This window comes from Plodia interpunctella, chromosome 11 (genome assembly GCF_027563975.2).
Source record: "Plodia interpunctella isolate USDA-ARS_2022_Savannah chromosome 11, ilPloInte3.2, whole genome shotgun sequence".
In the NCBI taxonomy this organism is placed as follows: Eukaryota; Metazoa; Arthropoda; class Insecta; order Lepidoptera; family Pyralidae; genus Plodia; species Plodia interpunctella.
The window spans coordinates 390,448-408,579 of record NC_071304.1 but is presented as its reverse complement, the minus strand read 5'-3'; the positions used below and the strand labels follow the sequence as shown (position 1 = coordinate 408,579).

General features: G+C 37.2%; 1 protein-coding gene across 1 annotated transcript; it reads right to left on the bottom strand.

The window, feature by feature from the left end:
• Nucleotides 1-18: 18 nt before the first annotated feature.
• On the bottom strand, nucleotides 19-3,258 carry LOC128673767 (UPF0669 protein C6orf120 homolog). Its single transcript, XM_053751851.1, has 4 exons — nucleotides 2,950-3,258; nucleotides 2,140-2,231; nucleotides 1,383-1,520; nucleotides 19-1,041 (listed from the first exon to the last, which is right to left on the bottom strand). The coding sequence occupies exons 1-4, from the start codon at nucleotides 3,252-3,254 to the stop codon at nucleotides 929-931; spliced, it is 648 nt and encodes a 215-aa protein (XP_053607826.1). The 5' UTR covers nucleotides 3,255-3,258; the 3' UTR covers nucleotides 19-928.
• Nucleotides 3,259-18,132: the final 14,874 nt, after the last annotated feature.

Below are 18,132 nucleotides of genomic sequence, written 5' to 3'. Positions count from 1 at the left end.
AAGAATAATAAAAATCAATTTGAAAACAACATCTTTATTGACTAGTATTTCGGCACGTCAGGGAAGCAGGCGAGTGAAATATGACAACACATGGAATTACTAGGTAGGTACTCCGACAAAGTACTTACTAAATCCATGTGACAACACAACACAACTACGTAACACAATACATCAATATTATTAAGTTGTATTTTATTGTATATATAATAGGTACCTACATTTTATAATAACAATAGTGTGAAAAAAAAAATACTTTTTATTTTTTATACCAATCTGACAATTGGGATTTTATCACGGTTTTTTAATCTGTAGCTACTTACAGTGTCTTTCACATAGTATAAGAGATTTCGTGTACATACATACGTATCTGAATATGTAATAACATGCATTTATGAGCTTCTACCGAATCCTTTATTTTTATTATTTTATCCCTAACGCTCCAACCCTACGCTATAATGGACATTAACACCATTCACATAAAACTCAATTTTGTTTGACATAAATATGCTACACAGCAAAGCCCCCAGGTTCAAGCACACCTGCCTTACAGTTTGTATACCTTGAGTCATGTCGACTGAAGCTTCACTTCATCTTAGAAGTTACCTAAGTTATGTTAGAAGTTTCTTACAGAAACACACACTTTACAATGGGATATTCTCACAAACATCATCTCAAACTCATAGATTGGTCTAGGAAAGTCAGCGGTTACCATGAATATGTCGAAACCACATGTGGGTGAACTAAAGTTACTTTTGTCTTCATAATTTGACTTTGAAATGTCTTGTGAAGCGGTATACCAATATGAGTCATGCCGACTGAAGATTCACTTCATCTTAGAAGTTACTTATAGTTAGAAGTGACTGTACTTTCTTAGAGAAACACATTTTTCAATGGGAGATCAAGAAATACACAAGTCTTTGTCAAGACTTTAAAGAACAAATGCTTCAAATATCATGTCAAGGATGTTAAGCAGCTTTAGGAATCGCGGCTTTTCTTCATCGGTTTTTCTTGGTGCAGCCTTTTCCCTTCTTTTGTCTAAATCTGAAACAATTATTTGAAAAAACAAAATTTTTAGAGTATGTGAGGTTTGTATGCGGTACCGGACCCTGCGCTCCGACGCTTAATGGCTGATGAAGATACCGGGAAAACGCTGAGACAAGAGAGAATAAGGTATTGTATGTATGAACAGTTATTATTGGCTGTATGAAGTGGATAATGTTATAAAAAAAGAGACAGGCGTGTGATCACCGCCTAAGTTAAGACCTCTTGTACAAGGCGACTAAGGGATAAAATGACCCGTCGTAAAACTGAGTCTGGTAATCGGGGTGTCACAGCCGTAGTAAAAACAAATAAATTAAAATGGTGTAAATTAATATACCAACCTGATCTTTCAGCATTGCTCATGTGCGCTCTCTCTATGGCCAGCACCTGCTCCTCGCTCAACACCGCTGAAGTGTCCAAGAACACCTGGATACTGTACTCTGATAGTGTGTGACCCCAGTGTCCGAACACACCTATACCTAAAGAATATTTCTTCAGCCACAATACAATCCAAAATATGAAAGTAGCAGCACAGTGGAAGAAGAGTTATAGGTTAGGATGGTAAATGGACGGATCAAGGCGTGGGAACTCCTCAACAATTCACTGCACACACATGTTTTTTTTTGTCACACATTGAATGCAATAAGATCTCTCTGACCACAAATAAATAAGTTTTTCACAAAATAACATTTTTGTGAAAAACTTATTTAATACCAATAAGTATTTTTTTATAAGTTGGAGATGATATTGCAATGCTGCAGGTAGGTGACCAGTCTTCACATTCTGGGATGATGTCACCCAATAAGTGTAGTACTTATAGGTATCATGACAAGATAAATATATTAGGACAAACCACACAGATTGAGCTAGCCCCAAAGTAAGTTCGAGACTTGTGTTATGCGATACTAACTCAATGATACTATATTTTATAACAAATACATATATAGATAAACATCCAGGACTCGGGCCAATCAGAAAAGATCATTTTCCATCATGACCCCACCGGGGATCGAACCCGGGACCTCTCGGTTCAGTGGCAAGAACTTTACCACTGCACCACCAAGGTCATAAAAAATGTTTAATTTGAAATAAACTTACCAATTGGTCGAGGGAAGTCAGCAGGCACAAGGACCATGTCGGGGCCACATGTAGCTGAACTAAAGTTGTTCTTGTCTGTCTCATAACTTGGCCTTGATATGAAAAGAACAATTGAAACTTTTTCTATAAGGACATGTTAAAGTGAGACTCAGATTTTACACAACTAGCCACATTGACCCCCTTATTAATAAAAACGTAATTCTCTGATTAGTCTCAGAATAGTTATTCTTTGTATTGTCTCATTCTTTCAATGTCAAATGCTGAAAAGAGAGAGAGGGACAAAACAAAGATATACTACTCCAAGCCTAATCAGAGCATTAAATGTTTATTAATAAGGCGGTAATTGTTTTGTCATCTGCCTCATTAGGGTACTTTACCATGCAGAAGGATTTATTTGAACATAACAAAAGATGAGCCATGTATTGATTTTGATTATTATATTCTATACTTACTGACCAATATAACCTCAAGAGATAACTTAAGATTGATCAGAAATGACATATATATAACATTGTTCATGAAAACTATAGGTAGGTACTTTGTTGCTTTTTTATTACATATTGTACTTAGTATAAAATAAAGTCGAAAAATTACTATTTTCATTATACCCTGAGTGAATTCACACATCATTAACATTAGTTTGTTATAAATTGTAAGGTAAGCTACACTATGCAATTTGATTCGCCTGTTGTAAATAAAATAAATAATAAGAAAATATAAAATGGAAGCGGGAGAGGAGCAAGTATTCCTATCAGATATTCATAAAAACTGAGCTATAAATAGTGTCTTGTCCAAGCAAAGTGTACTAACCTTACAGTATCGGACACATAAAGGTCTGCGTCTCCGGATAAAGAGGTCAGTTCCACCAAAAGGGGCCCTGTGTGCCCCAATTGCCAGTAAGAGAAGTTACCAGCTCCCACCGTACCAACTACTGTATCGAGCAGCACTTTATCCGTCTCAATTTGCACATATCCATTTAATATTGATGACAGAGTCGATATACAAATAATTCCTAAAAAAACTATTATAAATTCTCTGCGCATTTCAGAAAACCCGTCCCTATAAAATTTGGATTTGCTGCTGAAATCAGCTGTTGTAGTTTGTGCGCATGTCATAGGTATGTCACTGTTACAATTCGATACTGTCATTTGTCAGTGTCATGGACGTCACCCATGGCCATGCTTTGCTTTTTTTATGGTTTAACCAACTTCATAAAAAGAAGGGCATGTGCAGAAATGTCACGAATTTTTCACGTTGTTCATACAATTCAACTGTGTGGTATAGGTATTTTTCCATCAATGACCCTTCAGAAATATATGTAGGTATCCTACGTCGTCTGACGTCTGAAATACGATATTGATATACAGTTACGTACCACGATGCATTACCAACCGATGATGCACCCAAGATCAATTCACAACATGGGTACTTTTTAGGACTTAAATTTTAGGAATTAAAATGTTAAAATAATTTAACTAGGCGAATTAAATAAATCAATGAAATAATGAATAAAATTTATTCGATATTGGTCAGTATGCGTTTTAGTAGCGTAGGTATACCTACATAATAAACAGAAATCTAATTTTATAGAGCGTGCCGTTTACATGACAAACAAGATTTGCGTTCTCCAAACAACATAGGCACCTATAGCGAATGGATGGACACGCACATTGTTCATTTACCTATTACATTTAATCCGACTGCAGTCGGATATAAAAATATTAAAACTAAATTAAAAATTTAAAAAGTTGCTTGCATCATCATATCTGCTGGAAAAATCTGAACGCACATTTTCCAAACATAGCTACATAAGAACATTTTCAATTAAATTCTCTCTCAAACAAAAAAAATCTAGATCGAAATCGGTTCAGCCGTTTTGCCGCTACAATGCCATGGATACACAGACACGTTAAACTCCTGTTAAAGTAATAAAATGTATACCTAAGTGTAACAACTTACTATGTAGGTAGGTACATACCTCATTGCATTGACATAAGCTTTTGACATATTGCGCAAAAGGCGGTCTTATCGCTGTTAGCAATCCCTTTCAGGCAGCCTTTTAGGAAATTGTGTTAGGCGATGAATTATTATAATGGTATGGGTCAGACTAACCAGATAGGTTTTCTAGTAAAATCAACTGCATATATCTCAAAAATCCTGCAGTTTATTCAGTATTCAACATAAAACAACTGTAAATTCAATTAATTTTACCAGGTTTATATACTAAAATTATATCATCAATTATCATTAATCCCACTGATGGAGCACAATCGTTCTATGTATACAGATAAGGAGTATATGAGCCATGACCCACGCGGACCTATTGCGGTTTAGCGGGTTTTAACGACAGCTAATACAACAGCGACCATCTGCTTAAAGTGCCCTCAGAAGCACAATAATACATTTTTGGTCACCCATCCAATAATCAATCGTTGTGAGAGTGACTTAACCGCCACTATCCCAGACCGAGCGCGCTAACCATTGCGCCATTGTGCAAAATGCAAATTATCATGAATAATTTCATGCTTCTAATCCCAGGATCTTCTGATTAATACACGCAAAGCGGTGTTCAAGACTTTGCAAAGCCCTAAATATAGAGGGCGCCTCAGCTTTACGAAAAGGGCGCGCAAAATGATCGGTGGCCCAGTTCGTTTGTATGTTTATTGTACGAAAAATAAGTACCTACTTACATAAATTCCCTGAAAAACTCTTTCTCTGTATATAAATAGGTTACAAAAATACTATTTCGCAAAAACGAATGAAGCATTTCAACGCGTAGCACAATGTTATTTTTAGGGCGCGCTATAGAAATTTCCCCCAAGGCGCTTCTAAATTAGGCATAAAAGACAAACTTGCACAGGCTTTGAATAAAATTAAAATGATCCAACCTTGTCTTAAAACGTCTTATCTTGTCACCTCAGGTGCTTTTAGGACTTGAAGTATTATTTTCAGACCTTTAACAGACCGTGCGCGGTAGAAGTAACTTCATTCGATATTATGGCTCCAACGCGATCTACCGTCGCGAAGCCTTGCGTTGTTAGTACCTATATAGGTAAGCAGAGCTTTTTTTACCGCAAGCAAACCCAGCACTGTACGTCGATCACCAAGTTTGGCGAACTATTAGTAATATGTTCTTTTACCCTACCCTGCCTTGGCTCAACGACCAGGTTCCCCTTCTCGACCATTACGGGTCACCGCGCACGGCACAAACACGCAGGTGGACAAAGGCATCAGGAAAAGGAACACTTACTCACCACACACAGGCATTCTGTCATTGGCCCTAGATGCGGCAGACCTCATGGGCTCCATAAATGACAGAATCGGCATACAGTTCATATTTGATAAGAAATACAAGATACAATTACATGAGGCAGCTTCGGACAGCTCAGGGGCTGACGAAGTGAGAGTATACACCGATGGGTCCAAGACGGAAAAAGGTGTTGGAGCGGGTGTGTTCTCTCAAGACCTCAATATAAAATACAGCATAACACTAGATATGGTAAATTCGATCTTTCAAGCAGATTGTATAGCAATTACCCACGCAGTAATAAAAATTACTAGGAAAAAGTTAATAGATATGTCTATCATAATACTGTCCGACAGTGCGGCCGTCCTACACGCCCTGCGTCGTGCCTACGTGGACTCTGCACTCATACTGGACTGTCACGAATCCTTGGAAAACCTCTGTAAGTATATCTCAGTCACCCTCCAATGGTTAAAGGTAACAGCAATTCGCTGGGCAACGATGCAGCAGACGAGCTTGCGAGAAGGGGGTCTAGCTGCCCCCCTGTGGGCCCTCTGCCGATGGCACCGATCCCTTTCGCGCAGGTTCGTTCCTGGATCCGCTCACACATAAGTGACACATGCCAGGGAAGCACTACCTCACTAGGACAGTCGTTACTCAAGACGTCGGATCTCACTAGCAAGAAGGTATCTACGCATCATGGTTGGCATCATTACTGGTAATTGTGCACTAAACAAACTGGAATGTCGTGGCGTTGCATCAACAAGAAGAGATCCTGGGTAATCCAGGGTTCACCAGCGGCGGTGCACCGCTTCCTGAAGAAGCTGGGCTGGCTGGAATGATCAGCAGCTCAGACTCCGCACGCAGAAAGGGCCCAGACAAGAGGCCTAACTGCGGAAAACAGTAAGAACATGTTCTTTCTATCTTTTTTTTAAAAACCACACGAATAATAGAAAGAGACACCACGTGGATGTTAGTAACGTGTTACGTTTTTGTATGTTTCATAATAAGCCTTCTGAATATATCCTTTCTACTTACAATAAAACAAATAGGGGGTGGTAAAATTTTACGCTGATTGTGTGTGGAGGGTAGGTGCCTACATAGTTCAGGCCCGCCCAACGTTTAATTTAACTGCTAACTAATTGAATTTCAGCTCGACGATTCGGATTTAATCTGCTTAGTTACGAAATCCTACTGCCCTACTTAAAATGTAAATCATTGGAAATTGATCTAAAAATGTTGTAGTCATACATAGTGTACTGTAGTGTGCTTAGACTACTCGAAATAAAATGCCAATGAGAAGAATGGAAGTAGAATAATTTATTTTACAATATTTACATATATTTATAGTACAACATTGATACTGCACACGTAATTCGCATCACGGCACAACTCGCGCGGTGGTGGGGAGCGCGCTGAACGGAGCGCGCGTCGCGTCGCGTTGTTTCTACTCAAACTGTTTGTGGGCTCCACATTAGTACTATTCTAGAGGCCACATTGTCCAGTCCGAAACCATCAGTTTAAGAAACTGATGGTTTCGGCGCAAGTATTAAATACATATTTCTACATATTACACGTTTTTAAAATTACAACTTTCCGTTCTTTCCGTTTTCCCACCGGCCGTTTATACAAATCATGGAACCTTCCATAATTTGTTGATTAAAAGTCAGGCAATTATTTATATTAAGCATTATCCTCAAACGGCACGCCGCGCGCCGCCTTCCATTCGGAACCAATTATACCAACAAAAGACGGAAAGATATTGTTTGTTTTTCGCGATTCTTTCTATTCTAGATTGAATATAAGACTAAGATTTCTCTAAGAAGCCTCATCTAATGTCTTACGATGAAACAGAGTAATTTCTATAATATTTGCACTTAAATAAAATAAGTTATTTTATAATTTAATAATTTAGTTTGTTACATGTAATCTGTTTACTTTTAATTTTATTTTGATCTTCCATACACGTAGCAAATTAATTTTTCAATGAATTTTCTACGTGTAACTTTCAATGTGACAAAATTTATGTGAGGAAAGACGATAAAATAAAATGAAATCAATAAAAATATAAAGCATGGCTTAATAAAAAGGATAGGTAACCATAAAATACTTATTACTTACTTATTTGATATAAATATTCTTTTACTGGATGTTTTGTGAAGTTTCCATGCCGTAAATTATAAGCAAAGCGATTTTTATTTGCTTTAATAAGATCGTAGCGTAGCGTAGTTATTAACGTCCAAATGCTGTCTCTTTTTCCCATATCGTGTACGCATCGTGTAAAAAAGAGAGAACGCGTGGATTCAATGACGTGCTACAAGTTTTATGTTTCATGGTAGCCCCCTGAGTATTCAATTTGACAATTTTCAAATTTCAAATTTCAATTTGAGTTTCAGACGAAATGGGTCTTGGCAGATGGACAGACAGAACGTTAGGCAGGTGCACAGACAGACGGACAAACATAATGTTGTAGATATTAGGAAACGATTTAGGAAATGATCCTAAAATGGTTTCATTTTGTTACCTTTTGAGGCAACCTAAGAAGCAGAATACTAGTGACTTGTCCCACACACACGAGATAAGACACGCCGTTTAAGCTTCCCCCGGATTGGCGACATAAAAATTTATGTTATCCCGACGGATGCATTACCACTCCAGCGCTCCGGAATGAGCATTCGGGGGCCCGTATGTCGACGGGTTTTTACAAGGGAGTCTTTTCAAATTCATCACGATAGCTTTAGCTGTAGCTGTGCCTTTTGCATCCGAAATTTTTTATTTTATAAATAAACATCAATTCGTTTTGTTCTTCTCAAATGGGCTGCGGTGTTTGCTTACCATCAGGGAAACTTGCTCGTTTTCCCACTCTACTATATAAAAAAAAATATATCATTCGAATCGTCAACTTTTTCGATCGTCAACTTTTCATAATTTTCCCGGCCACCTTTGGCATATTAAAAAGCTTGCAGTGAGCTTTGACTGCGAGCTTTTGATCTCACTCAAATATTTCCCTCAAAAATTAGATTAGTTTAGACGGACAATTTTTTTTTTGTTACTTTTTTAAATTAAATTCTTGATGGGGAATATGAGACAACATGTGGATTTTCCGTTGGGTATTAAGTTTTGATGTCAATTTTTTTTAAATTATTTTTATTGTAAAAACAATGCCACATTACTCTGTTGCGCTCTAGACTGTTGTGGCTCCGTTGTTTTCCATAGGTTTTGGCACTGACTAGCGTTGACGTATCTAATAACGACGTCAACATGTCGGTGGATGACGGAGCACAACGTAGCAATGTGGCATGGCTTATATTCAAACTAAAAACTTATATTTTTAAGGTAAATTATGAGTAAATATCGCGACGAGTTCAGCACCTCTTCTTTTTTTTTTGAAGTCCCTTAAAATATTGGCATGAATGATCATTGCTTGAAAATCAAATAAGTAATGTAAAATATTGCCATCATGATGCATACAACATTTGTTACCGCGTAGTCCTGGCTAAATATTGTTGGTTTTAACCCGGGTCCAGATCTGGTCCAGTGCCCAGAGTCCACATTGTCTCCTCTGCTCGCACGGCTTTTGGCATCCTTAACTGTTGTTATTGTTTTTTATTTATTTATTTTGACGAAATATAAATGGACCCTTGGCTGCGGAAACAACCTGGAAAACGCTCATATGAGAGCGAGAGAGATGCCACTAGTGTTTTGCTGATTTTAGATGTAATAAAGTAAATGTATTGTAGGTTTATTATCGTCGCATACAAATCCCTTAGAAACCAAAACTTGTGCGAAAAGAGCTTCGAGAGAATTCGAAGCTTGTACGAAAGAACGTTAGTTACTATTTACCTCATCTACATAACCTGACAATATTCACGATATTTCACCACAAAACTGCCATAGAACTGTGGGTAGAACGGACATTATACAATTTTGTACATTAAAAATGGTAAGAACATGAAAAAACAAAATATATTTAGAACCAACAATAGCGTCCGTGAACATTTGTTTCATTTTAATCGTTGAATTATTTCTAAAGACCGTAATAATTTATTCAGAGATCGGACCTTCATAAGTAGGACTTATGAAGGTGGCTAGGTGGGGTATGCCTTGATCAATATTATTTTATCTATGGCTTGACCAGTCTCAAAACATGTGCGATTGTGGCTTCTCCCCACAATCGATGTCTCATCTCCTCGCCTGTCCCGAGTGTCCAAATATCTGTAATCAGGCTGACTTAATGGCAGCTTCCGATGAAGCCATCCAAGTGGCTCGGTTCTGGCAAGATTATATTTAGGTAGCACCCAATAGAGCGTTGTTTTACCATCGACACGGAAAGAAGAAGAAGAAGTAGGACTTTTTATTTCGTTATAGGTACAAATGTCACGAGTAAGATTCGAACCTGGGACCTTTCGGCTCGCGGGTGTCTTACCACTACCTCCTCTGTCCTGTGCCTCTCTCACCCATGTACAACCTGCGACTTTCATCCGCCCATCTCATAGGAGGTCGTCAGACACCTCTCTCGCCGGCCCTAAGCTAAACGACCGCCAATATTTTATGTTCTCTCTCTCCCTCATGAACATTTTTCCGGTCGCTTCCTCAACCATTTTGACCTATTTTATTTAATCGATCTAAAAACTTTTGTCTATCATATGCCGGTCAGGGTTATGCATTTTTCAGCACGGAAAACTCCACACAATTTCGGTTCTAATCAGTGACAGACGGATTGACAGCGAGCGCGGCTCGGTTTTACACAATTATAATGATTGACCGGCGACTTCAATGTCTAAATAAACTAGACGAGTCGTTTCAAATAGTTGATTTTAGCTTAATAATCTTTTACTTTCATAAATAAGATGATTTTTTACGACAAAGTCACTCATGTATCATAGAATTAAGGCCACCTTCAAACCCACACTCAAAAATTAAAAAATATTACTGTGAAGATAGGGTTCTTTTATTGTTGGAAAGGTTCACTTTTGGCCGGTGCGATGGAGTGGAAACTTGTTTTAGCCCTGTCTGATATTGAACACTTTTTTTTTTAATTAGCTATAACATGTCCCACTGCTGGGCAAAAGCCCCTCTTTTTCCACGTGTTCCTTTCTGAACACCTAATTGGAACAAAAATAACTAAATAGCTATATAAAAATACACAATGCACAGAATAAAATGTATAGAGTTAGTACATAAAGAGTTAGAATGCTAATATTTTTTACTCTACTAGCTTCACCCCGGGGCTTCGCTCCCGTTGGAATTTCTAGATAAAAAGTACTATGTATTACTCCAGATTATTTTCTACACGTGTACATTTTTCATAACAATCGGTCCAGTAGATAATGCGTGAATAGGTGTCAAATAAAAATACTTCTCATTTATAATTTTGGGTGGCGTGATTTTGATAAATATTGAATAAATCAGCGTGTCTAGTATGAACAGATTTTATACAAATCAAGAAAACCCTTCGATCAAATCCAGTTTATTTCTTATTGCCGCATCGGCAGTTCGTGATTGATATAACGTAATCAGATTCATCTGAAATTTAATTAATATCGGGCTTACATTAAATATCAACTTCTACAAGATTTTGATCAATGACTTTCCGCCACTTTAACGAAATTGATACTTGTTTAAAAAAAGCATAATACAGATTCAAGTCGCGAACTTTTACATTTAGCATAACGTACTTAGTATTAGTGTAATCTCCCATTGTGTCATAAGTCATCAATACATAGTGTTATAAACAGAAATGGGTTTACGCCCAGTTTCTTCTCAAAGAGACGGGCGCAATCCTACGGCAGAGTTTACGCCCTACTGTTTTTAACCCTCGACGCAAAAAGAGTGGCGTTATAAGTTTGACCGCTAAGTGTGTTTCTGTCTGTATATCTGTGTACGTGACACTATAGCTCGTCAAAGGGTGAACCGATTTGGATGTATTTTTTTTTATTTGATAGGTAATTTTTATGCGGTGGTTCTTAAATATATGTTTGATTACAATCGGTTCAGCCGTTCAAAAGTTGTAGCGAAATGAATATTGAAAGTCGGGGGTTTTTTAATTTGTCTAACGAAGAAACTTGTAATCATCACAATGTGGAACACATATCCTGTGTACAGTAAACTCAATAAATCCGCTTACCCTGCGGACCGGACTGGACCACCATTGCACTTGGCATGGTAATAGCGGTGAATTTGATGAGACGACCTCGGTGGCGCAGTGGTAAAGTGCTTGCCTCTGAACCGAGAGGTCCCGGTCGGGTTCGATCCCCGGTCGGGTCATGATGGAAAATTATCTTTTTCTGATTGGCCCGGGTCTTGAATGTTTATCTATATATGTATTTGTTATAAAATATAGTATCCTTGAGTTAGTATCCCATAACACAAGTCTCGAACTTACTTTGGGGCTAGCTCAATCTGTGTGATTTGTCCTAATATTATTATTATTAATTTGCAATGAATTTGGGTAGTCGATGTGGCTGTGTGTACAGTAAGAATTTATTCTTATTTGAGTTTTTTTTTTCAAAGTTGGGTCGTAACAGATTGTTAATGTAGGCAGGCCATTCCCGACTTTTGTCTCGCGGGATAAACTAAAAAAATATTATGCCCTTAGCAGGTTAATAGAAATTCTTTTAATATTGTAAAAGAGAGAAAAATCTTATATTTCTGGGTTCCCAAGTAAAAAAGCCCTTGTTTCTCCAGTCAATTTTGACGTTAACTTTAATCTGCGTACAACAACGCAATGTACGCCATTTTGTCTTATCGGTGGCAGGCCGACAGTATCACGCAGATTAAAGTTAACGTCAAAGTTGACTGGAGCAACCGAGCCTTGGTAAATCGTGTGTTTTATATTTATATTTTTGACAGGGGGCATTAGCTAGGACAAAAAAAAATATACTTACTCATAAATCCTTGTAAAATATAAGAAACTTCAAATACAATAAAGATCTTTCGTTACATAATTAATTTAAAAAAAACGTAATTAATTTTGATTCACTGTCCTCCTTACCGGACAGTCTCTCGTAAGAAACAAAATTAAATTGTTTGTCCTCCCGCTAAATCCCTTTAATTAAGTATATCCCGAGCTTTATTGGAAATTCCTCGAATTTTCAAATTATTGTCTTAGTTAATCGCCAATTTGTTTACGTTTTAGTAATTATCAATTGCAATGTTAATTAAGGACCCGTGCCTCTTTGACATCCAATTTTCGTAACCAGTTATGAAAAAGAATTTCAAAAACGCATATCCTTGGGCCTTACGTTCCACTAACACAATTTAGTGGCGGAAAATCAAGAGAAACCTCATTAACGGGCAACACATCATTCATAGTTAAAAGTAGAATGAGGAATAGACAATTTGACATGTATATTTTCGTCCTAGTCACAGTATAATTAACCCTATGTACAAAAACACGCTTTGTTATTTCGAATGCCGTTGATGATGATTGACGAGTTGATTAATTCTTTAGTTCCATTCAATCTATCAATTTATCTATCATCAGAATATATTCCCATAAGCACCCGGTTGGAAATGCCTAAATATCTTAGCGAGTATAATCGCCTGTCAATTAGCTATCAACCCCTTCCACACGATACAATCTGATTGCCCAATTTGATTGCCGATTGAATTGGGTACAATCTGATCGTGCGTCCACACAAGCAATCCCAAATAGGGCGATAGCGACCACCTAATGACCTTGAATTTTATATTCCGTTAACACGACCCAATTTGATTGTCAATCTAATCAAATTGGCCGTAAAATTGGGTCGTGTGGAAGGGGTTTAACATCCATTTTTATAGGGCTATGTTCCACTAGGTGACAGGTAGCTACGCTATATGGAGCTACTACTATGTACTATGTAACAAAGCTATGTAGATTCACTAAATCTAAAATACATAGTTGAAATATTACTATCACAACTATATATTTTTTTTAAAGTTCCTTTGTAATAAAGGTAGTAGGTATGGAACTTTATTTATCGATTTATTTCCTCTTGTTTTCCTTTATAACTGTCTTCCGACCGACTGGTCGACCGACTGGTCGACCGACGGTCAACGACCAGCGACGTCAATCAAATGAAAGGGCTTTACAGCCAAACAAAGGATTTTCTTCATTGGCATATAAAATATATGTATATCACAATTTAACAATAAAAATTAAAAAATAAAACAAATAATTTCACATGGCTGTCATGTACGACGTACACGTTTTTGGGTATTATGTTGTATTATAACTACAAATATAGTTGAAGGCTTATAACTTATATTGTATGTTGTAAAAATTAACCTGTTGAGTACCTATATCTAAATAAATAAATATACAGCTATACTTGAGAGCCAAGCCATTCTGCAATCAACAATGTTTAGTCGAATGAATATCAACATCTATGAGAAGGGTTTCAGGGGTGTAAGAAAACGAGGTAGTCTCATATAAAATGTATTGTCTGTCACACACACACAGGAGGTTACAAAATACAGAAGGGTTCGGAAAAATCCCTTAAAATTAATAAAGTCGCGATAGATATGGGAGCGCGCGGATCGCGGCACATCAGTGTAGGTACGCGGAAGATGTGAATAGCTTGCCGGTTAATGGCTGACTGCCGAGCACAGAGGCGTCGGGGCAAACGGCGCGCTATATGACGTAGTGCGCATGCGCGATGTATCACGCGATGCGCGCGCAGGTGTTTGAAAGAGATTGCTATTCTCTATATCGCGTCGGCAACCGACCGCGGGAGGCCCGAGTGGGAAGGTCAGATGTACGGTGGTTTACTATACATCTTTTATAACCAAACTAACGTAGCTTATCTCCAGTGGAGTCGTAGCCTTATTCAGTTTTCATAAGCTGTTAAAAGTAAAGTAAAAAATGTATTTATTTTCTCCAATAAACTTAACATAAGGAGTACAAAGTAATTAACATAAGGATAACGTTAAGACCGCAGTATGTTGGAGACTGGCGCCTGATGTAGGCAGCCCCTGTGTCACAGTGCACCAGGGCTCTCGCGTCTGGATGAAGTCGGACCAACTTTAGGTATGGAATTAACGGACAAAATAAAAAAATACAAACAATAATAATAAAAGTTTACCTCATAGACATTGCAGTGCCTAATACACATAATCTACAGACAACTATCTCTGAAACGTTAAGTAAATATCAAGACATAACAATCGAAATCAAAACTCAGTGGAAAGCCCAAATTGTTCACATTATACCTATAGTATTGTCTTCAACTGGCATCATACCTACATCACTGAAACACAGCTTGGACACCTTAGACATACCAGATTATACACTCTCCTTGATCCAGAAGGCGGTAATACTAAACACATGCCGAATCACACGTAAATTCCTAACTTCGTCTACCCTCACGTCTACCTTCAGCATATAAAACTTTTCCCTCTTACGCTTGGCTTCGGCCCGCGTATGAGGTGTCATTTATAAAAGTATAATAATAATAAACTATACTTAACCATACATAATATAAACTTACAAAAATATGTATGTAAATGACTGTGGCATGCAAGGAAAATAATACATTTATTTGAGCTATGGACTTACATGTGCTAAGTAGAACAATACTCAATTAGACACGAACTTGTAGAAGTTTTTTTTTTGTTAGAAGGGCAAAATAGAAACAATGGGCTTGAAATATTAAATCCAAATGTGCATTCAGTGTGTCGGGGTTTTATCGTGGGTTGGATAGAAAATAGGCACTAGGCAGTAGGTAGTAAAGTAAGTTTATTATAAAACTTAAGGTAAGACCTTTATTGGGTCTGTTCTTATTATTTTATTTAATGTTTATAAATTTATCACGGCCACCCTCTTGCCTCGCTAGCTTGATCGTAATGTTTACGCGTCAAAGTGTTCGAGCGGATTTAGAATTTTTAAATTTATGACAGTAGATCCAAATGTGCCAGCGCAGACGAAATACATCGAAAGAGATTCCAAACAAAGCGTAGCTGCGTTACAAGAGTACTTTCAGAGCTGTTAAATACTAGCGCGGACTTTGCGCTGTGGATGGATTTTGTTGACGGTTGACGGTAGTGTTGGGTTGTAATTCATAACTTTTTATGATAGTATATTCGATATAACAACAGACCATTAACTTTCTGTTTAGGAATCATGATAAGGATAACTGATTGACTAGTTCACTAGAGGAAATTGTGAGTTATGCCTTTAGGCGACAATGAATCTAGTTAATAGTTAAGCTCACGAAACAAACTAAAAATAGATATATTGATATACACACTAAAGGCCAATATAAAAAATACCATGTAATGTAATAAATAATGTAATGTTTGTATATGTGTATGTATGTTTGTGACTCTTTCACGCAAAAATGTTACACAAAAATTTGGTAGACAGCTAGTATATAACCTGGAATAACACATATAGTACTTTTTATCCCGAAAATCCCAAAATAATGTATAAATGTAATAATAAAAGTATATGTTTTGCAATTCATTTGCAATTTTCGCGGTGTGGCGCAGCCAACCAATCACAATCACGTCAATCATACCGCAATGTGATTGGTTAACTGCGTTTCACAGCAAAATTGTTCGATATTTAGTGAAATGTAACATGGTCGATATATCGTCAAACGCTATTCCCTACCGTCGGATTTATTTGGCAGAAATCAGGTAATTGCAATTTGCTTAACTTGGGCACAGTGCTTATAGAAAAAAATACCTACTTTTGAAAACAATATTAAAATGAAGCAGTTATGGACAGACTTAGGTTCAATTCCCGCTCGATTCTAGAATTTTTTAATCTCATTATTAATTTCAAAATTAGTTAAAAAGCACGTGTGTAATTTATACACAACAAAAGCATTTAAAAAGAAGTACCTTCTACCTTCCAAATTTTCCGAGACTTAGGTAGTTCATGTGGAATGTAACACACAACGACTTCCTAGGCAATATTAATGGAGTGGTTTCGCCTTTTCCATTTCAAATACAAGATAAATCATCAACTAGAGTGGTTTCCTAACATACCAATAAGTATAGAGGCATACACGGATTGGAATACAATCTCTTGTGGTATGAGTAATCATCCGAACCTGGGACGTTTCTATTCACAGACGGGCGTCTTAACCACTGGACTACCACCGCTTCATGAAGATATAACCTATTACTGTATTCCTCTACACAATTCAAATGAAAGATAGAAATACAGCTGTTACACAAGCTTTATGTAACTGTATATACTGATATTCGTATGGAATCTTGTAACTCAATTTTAAAGCAGATATCTTCAACCGATTGAACCGAAATTTCGTTAACATGTTCAGTTTAGATGACTATGCATTATTATGATAAGCATGAGACCTAATGGTGAATTCAGAAACGGTTTCCGACGAGGGAACTCCTCGATTTATTGCACGGATGTGATTTTTTATGACACGCATTGAATGCAATAACCGTGGAATTAGTAGGCACTTCTAATTCCATTGCAATTCAAATGCAAATTCAAGCTGGTGTCAAAAATGACATTTTTGTAAAAAAATGACTTATTTTATTTGCTTACCAATTCTACCGTCTAATTAGGTGATCTGTTAAGAATCTGACAAAGATTAATTACTTATGTCATTAGCTTAATGAATCGAATGAATCCAACGGAATATTCTATGACATTGTCATAGGTATCTACAAAAGAAATCGTTACATAAGTCATGTACTTAATACATTACAATATTGAGACTAGGTAATTTAGAAATTGCAAATTTGCTTTTGTACTTCTGAATCGCGATTGCTGACCCATGCGTCAATTCGTGAACGGGTGCTTCCAGAAGGAACTCCAAAGGAAAAATTCTCAAGCTAGCGAAGCCCCGGGGCGCAGCTAGTATAATATAAAATTTTATTTTAAAAAAGTGCATGTGAAGGTCTAATTTCTGAAGAAGTGTAATTTATATGTTTGCATTATAGCACTTGATGGGTTTGATAAAATAAAATTCCACTTCTTTATAAAACGATTTATGGAATCCTTCCAACTATTACTAAGCTTTTACGTATTAATCTTCGTACACAAAAATTATAGGCAACGGCAGCCATGAACTCAAACTTTGACAGACGGCCGGCGGACCAATCGGCGTTTAGGCCGCGAATATTCAAATTTATTAGCAGAATTGATAGGTGCTATAGCATGCTATATAGAACGATCACTTTGATCCGAGAAAACAAATTATTATCTACCCGAAAGAAACTCAGTTCCATCTCACAAAATTACTCCATAAAACACCAGACCCCTGCAGTACGTAAACACTTATCACGGGATCAGGTGCGATCCCCACGGTATATAAAACACATGGGATATAATTAATTTACCTTTACGGAGCAGCACCGAGCACGTTACTTGAGAAAAACAGTGCGTTTTTTGCCTTAGTATATCGTTGTTTATCTTTTTAGATTAACTGGGTTATACAGTAGGTAGGTACCTAGTAAGAAATCAAGAAGAAAAAAAAGGAGTAAGTTATATATTTTCTTGACATGTTTATTACATATATTTTGACATTTACTTGTAAAACAAATACGTGATTTGTGATCCTCAAGTGTCTGAAAGTAACATAGGTATCTATTATGTTAGATTATGGAGATCGTGTATGTCATGCACACTCAAATGGTCAAACCGGTAGCGGCGTCGTGGATCGGGTCGGGTCGGGAGGTTCCCTCTATTGTGGTTGAGCTTCGCGATGGCTGACTCACGCGCCAACTCGTGAACGGGTGCTGCCGGGGAAACTGGTCAGCTCGATCTTTTATTAAAAGTTTTT